The 16,246-nt window shown below is 46.3% G+C and overlaps 1 protein-coding gene across 1 annotated transcript; it reads left to right on the top strand.

Moving 5' to 3' along the window:
- Positions 1-2,037: 2,037 nt before the first annotated feature.
- ZNF622 (zinc finger protein 622) lies at positions 2,038-15,939 on the top strand. Its single transcript, XM_060146896.1, has 6 exons — positions 2,038-2,829; positions 3,505-3,753; positions 3,970-4,132; positions 6,935-7,047; positions 13,848-13,991; positions 15,663-15,939. Exons 1-6 carry the CDS (start codon positions 2,229-2,231, stop codon positions 15,788-15,790), a joined length of 1,398 nt encoding a protein of 465 aa, XP_060002879.1. The 5' UTR covers positions 2,038-2,228; the 3' UTR covers positions 15,791-15,939.
- The last annotated feature ends 307 nt before the right edge of the window (positions 15,940-16,246 follow it).

Raw genomic sequence — 16,246 nt, 5'->3', positions numbered from 1 at the left:
CAGAGTCAAACCTTCCAGCTGCCGTCACATGATCAGCCCTGTCCCCCTGCAACTTCATGAGTCCATGAGCCACGTAAATTTCCGACTTACAGAAATGGAAAGAAGCAAAGTCTGTTGTTTTCCTGCTAAATGTTGGGGTAATGTGATATGGAGTACTAGATGGCTAGTACAGTGCTACTGAGAAAAGGTCTGCTTAGGAAAGACTGATGAGTTGGGGGTAGGCACTACTGTGAAAAGAGGGTGTGGATAGGGCCCTCCTGTAAACGCCTTTGGGCAGAAACCTTCAAAGTAAGAGAGCAAAACAGCAATACTCGATCCAAGCATAATAGTAAAGAACTTCTGAGATTTAGTATGCACCTGAGATGACAGATGTTTGCTTAGCCTTGTTAGAGCAACATCAAGTGTCAGTGTGACTGAAGTGGGGTGAGCAGAGTGGGGAAGGGGGTGTGACAGGTGGTCAGAAGGAGGGGTAGGGCCTCCTAGAATAGAAAGGCAATCCTCTTGGTCAGTTTGTGCTGCTATAACAAAATATCACAGACTGGGTGGCTGATGGGATATAAACAACAATTTTTTTTTCTCTCCCAGTTCTGGAAGCTGCAAGTCCAAGATCAGGGTGCCAGCATGGTGCGGTGAGGGGCCTCTTCCTAGTCTCAGACTTCTTATTCTATCCCTTTTTGGGTCTCTGAGGTCTATGTGCTCAGAATCGAATCACCTCTCAGAAGTGCCACCTCCTAATACCGTCACTTTGGGAATCCGTTTGTCAATATACGAATTTTTTTTTTCTTTTTGAGGGGGGGGGTGGCACAAACATTCAGACCAGGGCAGGAATGTGTTTGTACTTTATTCCCAGTCAGGGGAAGCCACTGAAGGTTTTCAGCAAGAAGAACAATGCGACTTAACCTACATTTTAAAAAAACATCGATATCTTCTTTGGTGCTATGGGCCGCTTGGATTTTAAACATGCAATGTCCAATTCTGAAAAAGGACGGACTGGTTCAGCTAGGCTGCGCAGACGAGTGTAAGAACTCCCTACGCCTTTAACATTCATGCTTCCTATAGAACCGGGCTGCTACGCATGACATGACATAGTTAACTAAGTACAGGACACGAGGCTCGTCTGAACTGAGGTGTGCTGTTAACTGTAAAATGCGCACTGGAATCCCAAGATTTAGTACCAACAAATGAATGTAAAATGTCTCACTAAATCTTCTGGCTTGATTACATGTTGAAACTATAATATTTTGGATATACTGGCTTAAATAAAATATGGCCATCTTACCTCTCTCTTTCCGCTTTAATGAAAACGCGGCTACTATTAGATTTAAGAGGACATACTTGTCTGGGATTCTATTTCTACTGGGCAGCGGCTGGGCTGGACTCTGCGCTCCGAAGTGCAAACTATCCATCCAGGAGTTTCCCCTGCGCCCTTTCCGCCCCAGTAAGGCCGAGGTTCTGGCCGGGAGTCTCCGGTTTTCCTGTGAGTTCCCTCAGCCTCTAACCCGAGTCTCCGTTCCGACCCCCGGGCTGGCCAGCATCTCTGGCTTTCGTGACACCCACTCCCGGGCTGCAGGGGTGCAGGGCGCGGACCTCAGAGAATCCAGACGGTCGGGCGGTCGCACGCATCAGTCCTCCCGGCTCCCCAGTCCTCCGTCCCGCGCGGTGGTCGCCTTCCCAGCACCACGCCTCACAGCACAGCCAAAAAGGACAGTAACCTGCGGGGGCGAGGCCTGTCGATCACACCCAACTCAGGGCAACACCCACCTCGGTCGACTCAATGAACACCTATTACTTCTGGTCAACCCAGCTCACGCGGATCCACCGATCCCACACCTCGCGGAGACCTAAACAACAATCACCTCAGGCCCATCCAATCACCACTCGTCTCAGGCTCATCCAATCATCACCTGCCTCAGGCCCATCCAATCACAACCCTCCTTACGCCAACCCAATCAACACCCACCTCAGGCCGACTGGGCGGGGCCGGATCCCTCCCGGGCTTCCCCCACCTTCCCGGGGCCTCTGGCCTCTCCGCGGCGGGGGCGTGGCTACAGGTCGAGGCGGGACTTCCTGTCCGGCCGGAAATAATTCGATCCAGTCCGGAAGTCAGCTCGCAATCCGGCTCTTCGTGGGTCTTGAGTCTTACGGTCCGAGTGTCTGGTGGGGTCAGGGCGCTCAGTGATCGCTAGACTGACTGCTGCCTTGGTTCGCCTCTTATTTTCCGGCTGGCGATGGCGACCTACACCTGCAACACCTGCCGGGCGCTGTTGGACGACGCGGAGGCGCAGCGGGCCCACTACAAGACGGACTGGCACCGCTACAACCTGAGGCGCAAAGTGGCCGGCATGGCCCCGGTCGCCGCCGAGGGCTTCCAGGAGCGGGTGCGGGCGCAGCGGGCCCTGGCGGAGCCGGAGAGCAAGGGCGCGGCAACCTACTGCACCGTCTGCAGTAAGAAGTTTGCCTCCTTCAAGGCCTACGAAAACCATCTGAGGTCCCGGCGGCACGTGGAGCTGGAGAAGGAGGCGGTGAGTCGGAAAGTGGCGATCCTGAATGAAAAGAACTTGAAGGAAGGGCTGGGCGTGGACAGGGATGCGGTGAACGCGGCCATCCAGCAGGTCATCAAGGCCCAGCCGTCCACGTCTCCCAAGAAGGCGGCCCCAGCGCCCGAGGCGGAGTCCCGGAGTCCAGTGACCGTGGCCGCTGGAGGACGTGGGACTCAGCAGCGAGACCCGGTCGAGAAGCCTCCCCGGCTGCAGTGGTTTGAACAGCAGGCGAAGAAGTTGGCCAAACAGCAGGGGGAGGAGGAGAGTGAGGACGACCTGGATGCAGATGGTGGGGGCCTGTCTGGGGGGCGGGGAGGGGCGGGGGACGGGGCTGGTCCTCAAGCTTCCAGTTTATCTTTGAGGTTGGAGGGGGGAGGTGTCCGTTTTCAGGTGAAGGTGATGCGTGAGGGTGTTTCCTTGGTTTCTGAAGTGGCTGGTGTGGCCAGCACCCCCACAGGGCATTTTGTGTGTTTAGCTCACTGTTGTCGATTCGGGGACTGAAACCTTAACGGGGGGTGGGGGGAATAGTTACTTAGTAAATATTTGTAGAATGAAAGGATACATTCTCTGTTGAAGGAGGAGATTGTTAACATATGCAGAAGGAGAACATAGTACCCTCACACCATGTGCTGCAGAATGTTTAATTCCATTGGGTTTCTGGTCATGATGGCTTTGCTCAGAGTTTGAGGTGCTCAGAATCGGCTAGCTAACTTGCAGTGTGAGGCTGGAGCCAGCAACCTAGGCTTCTTGACTTAATGAGCTGTTTTTCCCTCATCCCCCTGACGCTGATTGCATGTGTTCATATATGCATAGGAAAGGAGCACGTGCTTCCTTCAAGGGGTTTACTGTGCGCTGAAAAAGAAGGATGAAAGCATTCCGTAGCCATGCCGACCGGTGTGTGGTGGATGATTGGCTGACTTTGAGATCTTCAGCTAACTTTGTTTTTCAAATCTCTGGCTTGCAGAGTGGGAGGATATTGATTCTGATGAGGAACTGGAATGTGAGGATGCTGCAGCCCCGGAGGAGGAGGCAGCGGAGGAAGAGGCTGGAGGAAGCACCCCGCGTGGCGCCATCCCCGTAAATGACTGCTTGTTTTGTCCCCATCATTCAAGCTCCCTCACGAAGAACGTGGCTCATATGACTAAAGTGCACAGCTTCTTTATTCCTGATGTAGAGTATCTTTCCGATCTTAAGGGACTGATTAAATATTTGGGTAAGTTCAGTCGTTTTTCCTTTTGAATGACAAAATACCACATTATTGGGGGGCATTAGTTTGGGGCTTCTCCTCAATCTCGGATTGAGTGACCGGCCGATTTTGTGAAAATCAGCAACTTGATGGCTGTTTTTTGAATTGTGGACATCGACAATGAGCCCTAATCTGGCTGCAAAAAGCTGCTTTCATATTTTCTTTCTCAACTTACTTTTCCAGGAGAGAAAGTTGGTGTGGGGAAGATTTGCTTGTGGTGCAATGAGAGGGGGAAGTCCTTCTACTCCACGGAAGCTGTACAGGCTCACATGAATGACAGGAGTCACTGCAAGCTCTTCACAGATGGGGATGCTCTTTTGGAATTTGCAGACTTCTATGATTTTAGGTAAGTCTGGTTTGTAATATCGAGTGAAGCCAGCTGATCACATTTGCATTGGATTTGCACGTGTCCCTACCTGATAACTCTCTGTGTCTGGCTCTGTCCGGTATCATATTCTTCATACCTCTTAGCACACTTTTTTAGGAGGTAGTTATTTCCTCTCATTCTGTAGATGAGAAACTGAGTATCACAGAGTTAAACACGCATATCTGACCCGGAGAAGATCTCAGGCCCAAACTGTCAGTTTGTGTGGTTTGAAAACTTGTTTTTGCTTGTTGTGGTTTCCATGGTCAGAAGTTCAGTTTTGCCAGTTACCTCAGGAACAGAGGCAGGGAGGTTAGGCTTTTCATCTTGGTTTCCCTGAGAGCCCTTGAATCACAGGCTGTCTCCTAAGGGACTTGAGCTGGTGGCTGCACCAGGCCTGTCCCAATCACTTGTTGGTGAAATTATTCCACCTTTACCTAGAATCTTGAATATTTCATACATCATGCAACGAATCCACGCTAGGAATTCTGGAACAGCTGGTTCTTAGTGTCAGTGTGCCTGTGACCTAGCACAGGTGTGCTCTGCAAGCAGGTGTGTATAATGACCGTGCCAGGTGTGCAGAGTCCACCTAATACAGGTGTTCAGAAAAGTGCTGGTCTTTTAAGTTGTCCTTTTGCATTTTCCTCCTGATTTCTCATTTCTTACTTGTCCTGACAGAGAGTTTTTCATTATAGCCACTTTGGTGGCTTTGTAGGGGTATCCACTGTGGTTTTAATTTGCATTTCCCTGATGAGGACTGATGCAGTTGAGAACCTTTTTATGTATCAACTGGCCATTTGGATATCTCTTGTGAAGTATCTGATCTAGTCTTTTGTCTGTTCCTATTGGCTTATCTGCCTTAGTGTACATTTCTGCAGTTAATTTCCATGTGTATTTGTGAACAGCTGTAGAAGCACAGAGATTCTTCTGGAACTACAGTGTCTAATTTGCTAATTCCTAGGTGTACTCATGTCGCTCTTTTGGTTAATTAAGTAAAGTAAAAATTTTTAAATTCAGTTCTTCAGTTGCACTCCCCACATTTCAAGCCCTATGCTTAAAAACAGATGTGCTTTAAAAGTAGCTACCATAGTGGGCACACAGACTGAAAATTTGCATCATCAGAGACTTCTGTTGTTCAGCACTGTTCTAGGACTTGTTTTTGTAATGATTAAATTGAGGAGAGCTGCATCTCCAGCTGTACAGTCTCCTCCTCTTCCTCTGTTTGCCAACCCTCCTGGAGAGAAACAAATACAGAGGTGAAGGAATTCTGTTGTAGGTTATTTGCTCACTCTTTCTTAGAACAATTTTAGATTCTCAGCAAAACTGAGCAAAAGGTACAGAGATTTCAAATACACTCCTTACCCAACACGTGCATAGCCTCCCTCATTATCAGCATCCCCCAGTGGTACATTTGTTACAATTGATGAACCAAGTTGACCCATCAATTATCACTCAAAGTCCATAGTTTAGAGTTCACTCTTGGTGTTGTCCATTGTATGAGTTTGGAGAAATGTGCATACAATGACATGTATCCATCATTAGAATATCATACAGAGTGGTTTCATTGACCTACAGATCCTCTGTGTTCTGCCTGTTCATCATTCTCTTCCACCCGACCCCTGGAAAACAGTGATATTTAATGTCTCCATATTTTTGCCTTTTCCAGAACGTTGTATGATTAGAATCATACAGTATGTCGCCTTTTCAGACTGCTTCTTTCACTTAGTAATATGCTTTTAAGCTTCCTGCATGTCTTTTCATGGCCTGCTGGCTCACTTCTTTTTTGTATAATCCAAAAATACTCCCTTGTGTGGATGTGCCACAGTTTATTTATCTGTTCACCTATTGAAGCACATGTTGGTTTCTTCAAGTTTTAAGAATTTGGATAAATCTTCTGTAATTCATGTGCAGGTTTTTGTATGGACAGAAGTTTTTGACTCCTTAGGGTAAATACCAAGCAGCAGGATTGCTGGGTCTTACGGTAAGAGTGTGTTTGATTTTTGCAAGACACCGCCAGCTCTTCCAAAGGGGCTGTACCCTCTTGCATTCCCACTAGCAATTAATGAGAGTTCCTGTTGCCCCAGATCCTCACCAGCATTTGATATTGTCATTGTTCTGGATTTTGACCATTCTGATAGGTGCATACTGGTATCTCTGTGTTTTAATTTGCATTTTTCTGATGACATATGCTGTGGAGCATCTTTTTTGCATGCTTATTTGCCATGTGTGTATCTTCTTAGTGAGGAGTCTGTTAAGGTCTTTGGCCCTGTTTTAATCAGATTGTTTATTGCTGAGTTTTAAGAGTTCTTTTTGCATTTGGATAGCAGTCCTTTATCAGATGTGTCTTCTGCAAATACTTTTTTCCAAGTCTGAATCTTGTATTTTAATTCTCTCGACATTGTTTTTCACAGAGTAGAAGTTTTTAATTTTAATGAAGTTTAGCTTATCAGTTATTTCTTTCATAGACTGTGCCTTTTGTGTCATTCCTAAAAAGTCATCACCAAACCCTAAGTTATCTAGGTTTTCTCCTATATTATCTGTAGGATTTTTTATAGTTTTGTATTTTACATTTAGGTCTGGGATCCATTTTGAATTCATAGGCCATTTGCATACTTTACTACAGAGAAAATGCTAACAAATTTTTTTCTCTCCAAAAGCTTTCAGTGTAGTCACTGCAACTGTTAACCCCTCACCCCTAACCTCTTTAGTTATCTAGTAGGTTTGCAGTATTTTAGTTAAATTTGAGGTATTGGTCTATGTATTAATGCCATTCCATGGTTCCAGGAGTAGCTACCCAGATCACAAGGAAGGGGAGGACCCTGATGAGACTGTGGACTTGCCCTCAGAAAGGGCCTTGGAATATGAAGACGACACCATGGAGCTGATTCTCCCTTCTGGTAAGTGCAGTTGTCCAGAATACATAGCTGCGTGCCGCTGAGATTATCAGAGCGGTGTGTTCCCATCACTTCCCTTCCACACCGAGGGGAGAGCCTACAGCTTCAAGTGTGTGTTTGTGTTCTCCTGGACGAGGTGAACTCTGAAGGTTGCCCTGTAGCTCTGTCTTGGCTGTTTTGTTTAAATTGCATCAATGTTTTCCTCACTTTTGTTGTGATTCGTAATGCTTTAATCAGTCATTGCCTTTCTTTTCAATACATAGACCTTTTGTATTCTGTTTATTATCTGGTTTTTTGGCCCCATCCAGGTTTTTCTTGTTAAACTTGACTTTGCTCTTATTCCTTGAACTGATTCCTGTTTCCATGGTGGCTCAGACTTGCATATGTTAGTCTGGCATGGGTGGACCTGATTGACAGCGCCCAGGTTTCCTGTCCATATTCAGGGTGTAGGGGGAGGCTTGGAGTTTGAATTCTGCCTTCTCCTTTGGGGAACAGGATTCATAATGGCAGGATTTTGTCCCAGATATGAATAGAAGAAGGAAAGCCATGAATATGAGAAGTATGCAGTATTGCTTACAGTGTTATGCTTAGCTAATAGGAATGGGGACAGCTACAGAAGACGCATCTAAAAAGGACAGGGAATGGGATGATAAGATAATAAGATCCTAATAATACCTCGTATTTACTGAGCAGTTAGCACATTCAGGCAGATATATTATTTTAGCTTTACATCAAGCCTTTGAGTTAGATTCTGTTATCCTTATTTGACATATGAGCCAGCTGAAGCTTAGACAGGTTGAGTAATTTACCCAGGATCATGGACCTCGTCAGTGAAGCCCTTTCCGCACTTGTCTCCGCTGCCTGGGAGATTTGCAGTGATGGTGGGAGCAGGAACAGCCACATTGCCAATGGAGACGTCTGCCATGAAGAAGCCACCCTGAGGTGCTGCTCTCCACCTGGAATAGCACGGCTTAGGTATAGAGAGCCCTGCTTAACCCAGAGTAATAACCTTCTAAGGCTAAGGGCAGCTTTAGACAATGACAGTGAAAGGAAAGTGCAGGCAGAACCTGTCTTGAGGATATAGTTCTTCTACAGTGGTAGGGAAGCTGTAATGCAGAAGAATATCGTGGCCTATACAATACTCAGCAGCAAAACAGGCCTAAATGTATCACAGAGGACCTAGTCCCATCTTCCTTTGGTGAAAATACTGATGCAGAATGTCAGAAATAAGTTTAATAACTTCTTTTCTAAGACTGTTTATTTAGCCCCTAGTTTCATTAGCTCCCCCTTCCTTAACTGAGACTGAGATCACAGACCTTGAGAAAAGTGAATGAAATGGTCCCTGCCAGCGGCGCATGGCGTGTAGTAGGATCACTAGGAACGTGGGCTTCGTTTTGCAGCAACGCTGCTCACCAGTGAGCATATCCTATTTTAGAAGTAGAGAAATTTTCATCTGGACTTAAGACGTCTGTAGCTTAAAGACTCCTTAGCTATGTAGACAACACATTTGCCCAGAGCGATGGAGTTTCCTCAGGTTCACCAAAGCCAAACCTTGGTGTCTTCTCAGGATCCGCTCTTCCTCTCCCACATTCAGATGGTGACTAATTGCAATTCCTAAATGGCTTTTGAATATTTTTTCTTTTTTTTTCTCCTTATCTGTGTCACCATGAAAGCTTTCTGTCTGGCCGTCTCCAGCCTGGTTTCCACTTGACCACCAGTCTATTTTCTTTTCCCTCTGGAATTTCCAGGGGAAGCCCTTGCCTTCAGGGTCACTTTGTCACCCAGGTGTCCGGCGCTCTTCCTTTCCCGCCCGCACGCAGTCTCCCTCCCCTGGGCCTTTGCCTGGGCGCTGCCTCTGTCCCCCCCTCCTCGTCCTCGCCCTGCAGGGCTCACGTTGGGCCCCCTGCCCAGCTGTTGTGATGCGGCTCTAGCTCTGTGCCTGTGGGCTGGCTTGCCTTCTGCCCCGTTTCTGTGAGGACAAAGCTGGTGTCTTCCATCTCTGCACAGTGCCTCAGACACACAGGAGCCGCGTAAATGTCTGTTGACTGAGTGACTGGCAGGTTGGAGGTGACTTTTATTTATTTATTTGCTGTACGCGGGCCTCTCACTGCTGTGGCCTCTCCCGCTGCAGAGCACAGGCTCCGGATGCGCAGGCTCAGCGGCCATGGCTCACGGGCCCAGCCGCTCCGCGGCATGTGGGATCTTCCCGGACTGGAGCACGAACCCGTGTCCCCTGCATCGGCAGAGGGACTCTCAACCACTGTGCCACCAGGGAAGCCCTCTTGGGCTTTTAAAGCATGAATTTCCTTGCTCACAGCTACGTGTCCACGTACCAAGTGATGCTGTTTTAAAGTACTGGATGATGACCTCAGGGCAGCTCTTAAGGGAGACTGGGAAGTAGTGAGTAAGCGGCTTGGTCTTGGAGTACTGGGAGATATTGTACTGTTAGACTCTAGAGAGGCCAGACCAGCTGCCAGGTGCTGCCTTACCTCAGCTTTCGTCTCTAGCTGTGCACTTTTTTCTGAGTGTGTGTGCATTTTCCTGGGAAAACGCTGTTACATCATAAAGTCACCTGTATGGGCACACGGAGTTTTAAATTTTTTTATTTATTCATTTGTTTTTTAATTAATTAACTTATTTTTTGGCCACCCTGTGTGGCTTGCGGGATCTTAGTTCCCTGACCGGGGATCGAACCCGCACCCTGGGCAGTGAAAGCACGGAGTCCTAACCACTGGACCGTGAGGGAATTCCTCCACACAGATTTTTTTGACTGTGCGGGTAAGTGCACTTTTTCTGGGGAAAGGCTGTAGTTTCTGAAAAGCATCTGTGACCTGGACGAGATTGAGCCAAGAATGGAAAAATCTAAATGTACAGCATTCGCTGCCTTCCTGGGTCTTCTTCACAGATGACCGGCAGCTGAGACCTGATGATAGAATTTGTTTAAATAGCAACAGAACATAGCACTCTTAGTGAACCAGAAGGTCCCAATATTTGGAAATTTATTCCAGCTGTACAGTTACATACACTTTTACCATCTCATTTTAAAAACCAGTCATGCTCTAGTCAGTCTTGGTTATAATGAGACATGACAGTTTTGTGTCCATTGGTTTACCTCCGTGTCTCAGTGCTGACTTGGGGATTTTGTAATGAACCAAGAAAATAGGAAATCTCTGAATAAACACTGTATACATGTGTAGTGATATTACAACAGTATATTCAGTCACCTGGTTATGTCTTTGAACAAATTTACCATTCAGAAACTTCCTTGATTATGCTCAGTTATATGACTGGGTCAGCGTGGATGTTAGCATGAAGCTGACTTGGGAAGGATTCTAATGTGGAGAGCCTAGTGATACTTAATCAGCTACACTTAGCAGAGTCTGCTTTAAACTGGTTTTGAAAGCAGCGGGTAGTTGTGATTCCTTAAATCTAGTTGCTTCAGGTCAAGCAGATGATCCCAGAGGCAGTGGCATAGAGTATCCGGTAGAGGGCGCTATGAGCATTTATTTTGAAGACTGTGGTCTGGCTCAGTTCCTTCCCTCTTTGCTCTTCAGTTCCTGTGGAGCAAGTTGGTGTGAAAACACATCCAGTTAGTTGCTGACTAGCCAGATGAATCTGTTGCTGGATCCACGAAGGGCACGTGATCAGTCTTCTTAGGAAACTTACAGTTAGAGATATTTTCTTTTTCATTGTCTAATGTCACCCAGTGTTAGGCTATTTGTTAAGTAGGAGTGGAAATTTTTAAAATACATTTATTTATTTGTTTCTTTCTTTCTTTTTGGCTGCACTGGGTCTTCGTTGCTGCGTGGGCTTTCTCTAGTTGCGGCGAGCGGCGGCTACTCTTCGTTGCGGCGCGCGTGCTTCTCACTGCGGTGGCTTCTCTTGTTGAGGAGCGTGGGCTCTAGGTGCACGGGCTTCAGCAGTTGTGGCGCGTGGGCTCAGTAGTTGTGGCGCACAGACTTAGTTGCTCGGCAGCACGTGGGATCTTCCCTGACCACGGCTCGAACCCGTGTCCCCTGCATTGGCAGGCTGATTCTTAACCACTGCGCCACCAGGGAAGCCCTCAGTCTTTTTTTTAATTGAAGTACAGTTGATTTACAGTTTTGTGTTAGTTTCTGGTGTACAGCAAGTGATTCTGTTATATATATATATATATATATATATATATATATATATATTCTTTTTTGTATTCTTTTCCATTATGGTTTATTACAGTATACTGAATATAGTTCCCTGTGCTATACAGTAGGACCTTGTTATTTACCATTTTATATACAGTAGTTTGTATGTGCTAGTCCCAAACTCCTAATTTCTCCCTTCCCCACCTCCTTCCTTTCCCCTTTGAGAACCGTAAGTTTGTTCTCTATGTCCGTGAGTCTGTTTCTGTTTTGTAAAGAAGTTCGCTTGTATCATGTTTTAGGTTAGGAGTGACAGTCTTGTAAGCAGTTCTTACTGTGGAGAAAGATAGATGGACAGGTTGTGGCTTCATCATAACTCAGACATTACCCATCTGTTATTTATGGACAGGCACACCGTGTTCTATAACAAATTTTCCTTGATGAGGGCCTTCCAGTTGAGCTGTTCTCAGCACATTGTACTTGGTGCTTAATGTTAGGTTCTCACTGTCATTGCCACAGGACAGGAGTAACTTTAAACACTGAATGTTTAGAGTTCTCCTGTCAGGTGTCGGAAACCTTGGCATTGATTAATGAAACCTTTTCAAGCATGTTTTAGAAGCCAACCTTCAATAATAACGTATTTCTAAATGCTGCTTGCGAATGTAAATAAATCGATTTATTAAGTACTAATGACCAGCAGCATTATCATTTAATGATTTTGAGGAAATCATCATTGCAAACTCAGAGCAAACTGCCTACATTATAAATAGAAAGTCATAATCAGCAGTGCTGGCTTTCCTGCCAGAGCCTCCATTTAAGAGCGAGTCCTTCTCCGTCCGCCGTATCTCACTTATTTCTTGTGGTTTAGGAGCTTTGTTAACTCTTCTGCTGCCAGAACAGTCAGGTCCTGGGAAGCATCTTTTCATCCATATTAGTATCCAAAGGCCGCATCATCTTTGAATTGAAAGTTTCTCTTTGTCATCTCTGGCGTCTGATCACCAATCAGTCAACTGGAAGTAACCACTTTTCCATATCTGCGCAGAGAGCAAACTGTTTCCCAGGTAGCTTGCCAGGTATAGGGACTTGAAACGAAATAACCTGACAGAATTTTTTCTTGCAAGTTAAAAATCGAGGTCCTAAAAGCGAATATAGCCATCTACAAAAGTTAACAGTATTCTGTTCATGGTCTTTCTGCACAAAATATTCCGAAAGAAATGATTTTTTATATATAAGTGTAAAGCTTCCATAGCAGCCGTACACATGGTTTTACCTGGCTGTATTTCCTTAATTCATTTTCAGTGGAAACAGCTGTTCCGTGCCTTGTTTGTATGCTGTTGTTAAACTTCTATGCGTTGATGTCTGTCTGGGAATGTATTTGATTGCTTATGTTCTACTTAATATTCTTGTGAAAGTATAGCCTGGGTTTAGTAAGCTCTCAGGTGATCTCAATGCCGGTGGCCCAGGAGAACTTTTCAAGAGCCAGGGCACTCTGATGGAGCCTGGAGTGTGTCATCACTAAAGCCCGCCCCCTTCACTTTCACCTGCTGTGAAGCTGAGATCCAGGGGTCCGCACACTTGTCCTATAAAAGAGCAGATAGTCCAAAGCGTTCATTTCTGAAAGCGTGATTGACTGGCATGGTTGTATCAGATCCTTCTCAGTAAGTAAAACCTGGAGAGAGAATTCATCTTAGTCATCTTTTAAAATTACAGTTCGGGCTTCCCTGGTGGCTCAGTGGTTGAGAGTCCGCCTGCCGATGCAGGGGACACGGGTTCGTGCCCTGGTCCAGGAAGATCCCACATGCCACGGAGTGGCTGGGCCCGTGAGCCCTGGCCTCCGCAACAGGAGAGGCCACAACAGTGAGAGGCCTGCATACCGGATGGATAGATAGATAGATAGATAGATAGATAGATAAATAAAAATAAATAAATAAAAAATAAAAATAAATAAATAAATAAATAAAATAAAATTATGGTTCACCAGGCGACTTCCGTCATTTAGAAAGCAGTAGGGCAGGGTTTCTCAGCCTCAGTACTGTGGACGTTTGGGCCAGATAATTCTTTGTTTTGGGGACTGTGCTGTGCCTTGTACGATGTTTAGCCGCATCCCTGGCTTCCACCCACTAGGTGTCAGGAGCCCTCCCTCTAGCTGTGACAGCCAAAAATGTCTCCAGTCATTGCCACGTGTCCTCTGGGGATAAAATTGCCGGTTTGGGAACCACTGCAACAGAGAATTTAAGCAAAGGAAAAGTGGATTGGTGTCTCTTCTAGACTCAGACTGTGGCTTGTAGACCTAAACATCAGGGCCATTATCTGTGCTTAATCTTTTTTCTATTAAAAAAAAAGTTAAAGCTCCTTACCTCCTCAGATCCTATTATCTGTATCAGTTGGGGGCAGCTATGTGAAGTTCTAGGGAAGCATATTGTCAGTACAGATGCTGAAGTTTTCACCTGGCAGTGACTTGCCATTATCTCTGTTTCTCAGTGTCTACTCTTTGGTTTTCCTTCTTCCATCGTGTAACGTGCAGCTTCGTCTTTCCTCAGCAGGTGAAAGCACTGTTTCTTCTGGCACATCCATTTCCCAGCCAGATAAGAGTGAAAATTCTGATCCAGAAAGCCTTTACTTTTATAGCTCTGCCTTGAAAAGCTGTCCAACTCAGTGCTTCAATATTGTTCTTTTGAAAAACAGGTGCGAGAGTGGGTCATCGCTCCTTGATGAGATACTACAAACAGCGGTTTGGCTTGCCAAGAGCCGTGGCAGTTGCCAAGAATCAGAAGGCTGTGGGCCGGGTCCTCCAGCAGTACAGAGCCCTGGGCTGGGCTGGCAGCACAGGTACGTCCACGTGGACCACAAGGCCCGGCCCAGGAACTTGCATCGCACAAGGGGCCTCGGGTGAACTGGTTTTTTTCTCCTTGTCCTTGTGGGTCCTCTCTAGGGGAAACTTACCTTCTTGGCTCTGGGGGCTTCTGTGACCACTTGAGACATTTATGGCAATAAGCCCAAAGCTCCATGACTTAAAAGCTTTGTATTCCCTAGCACAGTAACTATTTTAAAACTCATATAGACCATTACCTTTTTCAGGAGGTATAGTTACAAAAATAATTGTTCAGCAATTAGCAAAGGTTGAAATTCTCCTGGAGGTCATACAGAGGAATTAAATATCCTTGTGGCGATAGTTTGAGCTGTGAAGTCAAACATGACTTATCTGATATACTTGTAGGTTCTTATACAATGAGTATGAGTAATTTAATTGATTGAAACCTCTGTTTCCTCACTTATAAAGTGGAGATGATATTAATAGGACCTACTTGTAGAGTTGGGCAGGTTGACTGTCAATAATGCACGTATGACATAGTACATGCACATAATAAAGGCCAGCTGTCAGCTCTTCCTTTTGTAATTTTTCCATAGAAAACTTAGTAAGACTCAGAGCTAGAGCAAGCCACTGAAATTGTTAAGCTTTGAAACATCATCAGTGTGAAATTATTTAAATCTATTCTGATGTGTCTGCTGAGTGAAGCTCATTATGCTTGGATCTTCAAGGAGAAAGTCAGTCCACTGAAAACAGTATAGAGAGAAGGGAGAGAGCTGCCTTCTGATGGCCTGGAAAGCTTTGGCACTGGAATCCATTGTAAATGGCTCTGTGTTTATATACACGTAGGTTCCTTCACTACGGCTCCCTGTGAGCTGAGTTGGTTTCTTATAATTAATTAATTAATTAATTAATTAATTTTTGGGTCTTCGTTGCTGTGCGTGGGCTTTCTCTAGTTGCGTCGAGCGGGGGCTACTCTTCTTTGTGGTGTGTGGGCTTCTCATTGCGGTGGCTTCTCTTGTTGTGGAGCAGAGGCTCTAGAGTGCAGGCTCAGTAGTTGTGGTGCACGGGCTCAGTTGCTCCACGGCATGTGGGATCTTCCTGGACCAGGGATCGAACCTGTGTCCCCTGTATTGGCAGGTGGATTTTTTTTTTTTTTTTTGCGGTACGCGGGCCTCTCACTGTTGTGGCCTCTCCCGTTGCGGAGCACAGGCTCCGGACGCGCAGGCTCAGCGGCCACGGCTCGTGGGCCCAGCCGCTCCGCGGCATGTGGGATCTTCCTGGACCGGGGCACGAACCCGTGTCCCCTGCATCGGCAGGCAGACTTCCAACCACTGTGCCACCAGGGAAGCCCAGCAGGCGGATTCTTAACCACTGCGCCACCAGGGAAGTCCCTCTGACTTGGTTTATAGTCTGCCTTTCTCTGTCCCTTTTGGTCAATGTGGGGCTTCACCTTTTGGGCTTATAGACCTTTTCAGATGATGAAAACTAAAGAGGCTCATCCCAGAAGAATGTATATAGAGAGAAGTTCTGGTATGCAATAAACCCCGCAAGGCCCATGGGATAGAGACCCCAGATAATAACTCTTGTTTAAATATAAGAACCCACTTACCCCAAACTAGCTTTGATTCTCTGCCAAGATCACAGGTCACAGACCTTTGCCTCATTTCTTATCCCCTTTCCAACCCCAGGAGCAGCTCTCGTGCGCCAGCGGGACATGCAGTATGTCCAAAGGATGAAGTCCAAATGGATGCTGAAGATGGGGATGAAGAACAACGCCACCAAGCAGATGCACTTCAGGCCCCAAGTGCTGTTCTGAGTCGGCCAGGGATGGCGTCATCATCCGTCTCCTGCACAAGCGTCCTTGCCTGGGCACCCGTGGAAGCTGGATCAGGTAGCAGACCCTTATGCTGCTACTTCTTCCTGTACTTTCTCTGTCCTGACCTGATAATAAAAGTCAGAATCGTATTGGCTCTCCAGTGTAATTTTTGGACAGGGTTGAAATGTCGTGTTTTTGCAAAGTGAGTGCTGTGTCAACTGGACACAGGCCCTGCCCTTCTGAGAGTTGCTTTGTTGTCTCGGCTTGAAACTGATTTAGGGCTGTCAGAATAGTGTTGGGAATTCAAGAGAGGCTTGTCTGCTCCAAACCTGGTTTAATTTTCAGAAGAACACCTTACCATATCATGGCGCTGGGACCTATGTAAGAGGGCTTTGAAGCCTCTGGAGGAGCAGAGTTGAATGTCCCTCCCTGGAATGTATTATGGCTCCCAAGGTG

Source organism: Lagenorhynchus albirostris, chromosome 3 (genome assembly GCF_949774975.1).
Source record: "Lagenorhynchus albirostris chromosome 3, mLagAlb1.1, whole genome shotgun sequence".
Taxonomy (NCBI): domain Eukaryota; kingdom Metazoa; phylum Chordata; class Mammalia; order Artiodactyla; family Delphinidae; genus Lagenorhynchus; species Lagenorhynchus albirostris.
This window is presented reverse-complemented; position numbering and strand designations above follow the sequence as displayed.